The 4,783-nt window shown below is 49.9% G+C and overlaps 1 protein-coding gene across 2 annotated transcripts in view; it reads left to right on the top strand.

The window, feature by feature from the left end:
• Window positions 1-576: 576 nt before the first annotated feature.
• The window catches only part of RAB5IF (RAB5 interacting factor), an 8,726-nt gene continuing 4,519 nt past the window's right edge, over window positions 577-4,783 (top strand). Inside the window, exons 1-2 of one of the 2 annotated variants that reach the window (XM_077778913.1) lie at window positions 577-946; window positions 2,522-2,625. In XM_077778913.1, the coding sequence (XP_077635039.1) occupies window positions 833-946; window positions 2,522-2,625 (218 nt within the window). In that variant the 5' untranslated portion in view covers window positions 577-832. The remainder of the gene's footprint in view (window positions 947-2,521; window positions 2,626-4,783) is intronic. The other variant, XM_077778914.1, reaches the window with a different exon arrangement.

Below are 4,783 nucleotides of genomic sequence, written 5' to 3'. Positions count from 1 at the left end.
TGGTCCAGACACACACTTTGTAAACCACTGACCTAGCACACGGTGTGGACACAATACTCAGAATACTGAATACTCAGATGAATACTCAGATAGTCTCATAGATAATAAGAACTTACTAGACTCCCACCAAGCCGCTCCCCGCCCCAGGAGTCCTCAGTGGGTTCCAACTTGCCACTTAGCCTTAGAAAATCCCTCTCAGGGCTCACAGCTGCCAAAAGAGGGTGCTGGGCCACGATGAGACACTATATTAATACAGAAAAGCTTACATTCTGGGCAGCCTGTTTGGGACCCAAAGGGATGCCTCTAGAAAAACAGGGCCACGTTCTGTCCCGCTTCACTAGGGAAGGGCTGGGCAACGCCCCGAGTCTAACCTCGCCTCTCTGCTCAAACGCCGTCCCTCAGCCTCCACAGCGCCTCCTCGCGCTCGCGTCACCATCCCCACCTAGATTGTCCCTTCCCTCTCACCCTACCGTGCGCCTAGCGGAAGCCGGCCGTCACTTCCGTCTCGCGTAGAGCGCTTGCGCCGAGGCGACGCCTGCTCTTTTTCGTCAGACGGCTGCACCGCCGCCGATTGGCTACGTGTGTTCGTCGGCGGGTGGACGCGCGGCGCTGCGTTGCTTCTCCCCCACCGCGGCGCCAGGTCTCGGCTGAGCGAGCGAGGAGAGCCGGCGTCCTGGGCAAGTGGAGACGGCAGCAGCGCGCCACCGAACCCGATCGCTGATTCTGTCGCTGCCACTGCCGCCCTGCGCGCCGTGACCCGCGACTCCAGACCCCGACTCCTTTTGGCCTGGCCCGCGCGCCCCAGGCCCGGCCCGGGCGGCGCGACGGGAGGATGAGCGGCGGGCGGCGAAAGGAGGAACCGCCTCAGCCGCAGCTGGCCAACGGGGCCCTCAAAGTCTCTGTTTGGAGCAAGGTGCTGCGGAGCGACGCGGCCTGGGAGGACAAGGTGCGGTGGGCCCTGGCGAGGGCGTAGGTTCGAGGAGCCGGCTGGCACTTGGGGCCGAATGGACAGGCCCGAACCTGCTCAGGTCCCCGGTCTGGCGCGGCAGAGTGTGTGGGGTGTTGCGGAGGGGGGAACGGGTGGCCCAAAGGTGTCGGGCGAACTTGGCGGCCCAGGGCCTGACAGCCGGGCTCGGGGCTCTCCGCGGAGTGGTTTAAGGGTGAAGCCACCTAAGTCACGCGGGAAGCAGCGACTAGAGGGCAGAGGAGTTGCCACCCGCGGGCCGGGCGTGTGCCTGAATGGCGAGAGTGAGCTGAATTCAGTCTCCGCCTTTTACTCCAGGTAGGATCTTTAGTCAGTGACTTGTCTTCTCCGAGTTAACTACTTAATGTGGTCGTTAGCACGAGCAGTAACGGTAGCAGCCCTCCACTGCATACTTTCTGCCGGGTGCTCTCCGTGCATTATCTCACTCAAGGCTCAACAGCTCTGAAGCGGGTACCGTGGGGCATCAAAGCGTTTGGCATGTAATGAGGCTCACTGCCATTGCTTTTCTGTTGAACGAGAAAACCCGAATGCCTTCGTAATTGTGAGAGAGGAGACTGAGACCACCTCTCAGAGGTGAGTGTGTGTGTGTGTGTGTGTGTGTGTGTGTGTGTGTGTGAGAGAGAGAGAGAAGCTGCCCCATGTGTGTGAGGAATGGTTGGGGCTTCAGGATGTTTTCACTGGTCACACGCTTTCAGAAGATCTGAGTGTAGGCACTCCCCAACTCTGCTTCTTGATCGGGAAGGGACCGTCAGAAACAGCTTGATTTCAGTTGGCCTGAAAACAATGTTGTGTTTGCAGTCTTACCCTTATTTTTCTGGACTGATGAAGCGGGTTTTCCTTCCTGGAGTTTCTGTTTTCCTGGAGTTCCTGTAAGGGGGGATGGGAGGCACTTCCTGAAGGTGCCCTTGTCCTGCCCCCAGCCCTGCCCAGCTCTTGTAAAACGTTTCTGATCTGCTGTGTCATTTCTTTCTTTCCTTATACAAAGACTGGTTTCTGCAATCTGGGGCAGGTCAGAAACCTGAGTCTTCCACGGCCTTGTATGAAAATGAGATCTGCTGGCACCTGCCTTCAGCACCTTGTTTCTAACCCTTTTTTGTGAGTTACTCAGAATTCAGTGTGCAGGAAGATGGTGCTGAGTCGATTAACAGCAGTTCTGCCTGTGGATAGTCTGTCTAGGTCTCTCCTCCGAGGGTCGGATAAGAGTTTTCTGTGGCCAGTGGCACAGTTACCACAGCCATTTCATCACAAGCCGTTTCATTTTTTTCTAAGGTTCTAAAAAAAAAGTAATTTTTCTAAATTTTTTTTTAGCACACAGGCCCTGGAAGTCATCACTTAAGATAACTAAATGTATTTTTTTTTTTTAAACCATGTTTTAGTATAAGAAGAGGTGAAGATCAGAAAACTACATACCATTGCTCTTGGAGAAATTTCTCTGGAAGATGTGTTTAGCAGCTTGCTTTATTTCTCGCCTCTTACAGAAGGCTCTCATGTGGCACCCACTGAGAACACATAATACATGCATTCTGTTTTCTACAGGATGAATTTTTAGATGTGATCTACTGGTTCCGACAGATCATCGCTGTGGTCCTAGGTGTGATTTGGGGAGTGTTACCTTTGCGAGGTTTCTTGGGAATAGCAGGGTAAGTCTTGGGTATCTTGCATTTTCATTGTAATTTTTTTTCTTGTTTGTTTATTTTGAGAGAGAGAGAAAATGCAAGTTGGAAAGAGCATAGAGGGGTGCTGTGGGCGCAGAGCCTGACACGGGGCTTGAACCCACGAACCATGAGATAATGACCTGACCCGAAATCAAGAGTCAGATGCATGACTGACTGAGCCACCCAGGCGCCCCTTCATGACATCGTTTCTTTTCAAATAGAGATTTGTTTCTTTTTTAGGGAAAAGGCCATTGCTGCTTTGGAAGCGTGTTTTTGTTTTTTAATGACGGTATGTGTGAGGTGACAAAACAAAAAATTGGCCCCATGATGGCACTCTTAGGTCTACTGCAGCACTCCTCAGTTCAGTAGGCCTGGGAGCATCTTAACTTAGATGTGTTACCTTTCTGAAGGCTTGACCGGTCCATTTATTCATGGGTTCAAAGTGATCACACACAAGAGGCTACTGCATTGCCTGCTGGTGGCAGGCGTCTAGTTCTGGCATGACCTTTGTACCTATGGAAATTTGGAAGGTAGAGGAACTTATGTACTTGATGACCACTCCCTTGTTCCTGACACTGTGCTGGGTGTCCTGGATCTTGGCTTTGGCAGAAGTTATTTCAGATCCTTTTTAAGTTTTGTTTTGTTTTTTTTAAATAATGTTTTATTTGCGCTGGGGGGAGGGAGGGGGAACAGGAGCAGGAGAGGGACAGAGAGATGGAGACAGAATCTGAAGCAGGCTCTGAGCTGCCAGCTGTCAGCACAGAACCCGACACAGGGCTTGAACTCAGAAGCAGCAAGATCATTGCTTGAGCCAAGGTTGGACGCTCAACCACCTGAGCCGCCCAGGTGCCCCTCGGATCCTTACTTTTCAAAGGTAGTAAAAAAGGAGGAGGTTGGGCCCTCCACCTTTTACTGTGGTCCCGTGGCAGCACAGTTGACACTGCCCGTGGTCTTGGCTCAGCTTGTTAACAAGCCACTGAAAGTGATGAGTACACATGCCTACCAGCTTAAATTAAAAGGATTTTTGGAATTGTGGGTAAGCTACAGTAGGAAATGGATGGGCAGGCCTGTGAGCTTTTCTTTTTTCACACAGGAGGTAGAAACTGTGATCCTTACCGATGGAAAATCGCACTGGTTGTTTTAGAGGTGATCACATCTCTTATTGCCTCATCCTAGGTGAAAAGGATGAGATAGATCTCAAACTCATTGAGTTCCTTGTTTTTTCAGAACGACCCAAAAGGAATGTACGTTCTCTTTCTCCTCTTCTAAGAAGGTTTTTAATTCATGATACTGAGCAAAGCATTTGTCCAACGAAAGGAGTAAGAGTTTATGTTATGCTTTGCCTAACTTTGCTGAAGTGGACACATGATGAGTACTGAGTGAGGGTGAGGAGACACAGGACCTGGGGTTGATAGAGATCTTCCCAGATGAGAAGAGGTGTATAGTACATGTTGGTCATCCCGTTGGAGCTTTCTGTGAAAGAAAAGGCAGTGAAGATGAAAGGCCAGAGAAGGGGAAGGCAATGTAAAGGCAAGAGGAAGTCTCTCATCTTCCCAAGGCCACTTTTCTAGGAGATGGTAACAGTGGTTCAGACTCCTTGCCCCTATCTAGTTTTGCAGGATTCCTAAGAGATTTCTCTGAAGTTACCCAATTTGGGAGTATAACAAAGACCAGAGTTAGTTTGATATCCTTTTCACTGTGGCAGATGAGTTAAGCTGCTCAGAAGTCTCTTTTTTCTTTTAACTGTAGAAAGTTCTGTATTCAAGTTCCAGCTCTGCTGTTTTCAAGCTACATAATTTTGGGCTTACCTCTCAGACTCCATTCTCTTCATCCTGAAGAGAGGGCAGTAAAAGTCTCTTCGTCATAAGAATGATGTGTAAACTAAATGAGATAATGCAAGTAAATTCCTAAATGTACTGCTTAGTACATCATATGTACTCCATAAATGGTTCACTGCAATCTTATGATTAGCTTTACAAAGAGTGCTAAAAATGGCTATTGAATAAACAGGAACGGAGGTGTTTGGGAGTGAATTCACCTTGGAGTGGCTCACCCATAGTGCCGCTTTCCCAGCTCTGCCTGTTTCCTGGGGTTCGGTCCCATGCTGTCCTGCCAGAGCTAGTTTCTCTCACTCTAAATGAAT

This window comes from Crocuta crocuta, unplaced genomic scaffold (genome assembly GCF_008692635.1).
Source record: "Crocuta crocuta isolate KB4526 unplaced genomic scaffold, BGI_CrCroc_1.0 scaffold248, whole genome shotgun sequence".
NCBI lineage: Eukaryota > Metazoa > Chordata > Mammalia > Carnivora > Hyaenidae > Crocuta > Crocuta crocuta.
Note: the sequence above shows the minus strand (reverse complement) of the source record. Positions and strands in the feature narration are given on the sequence as shown.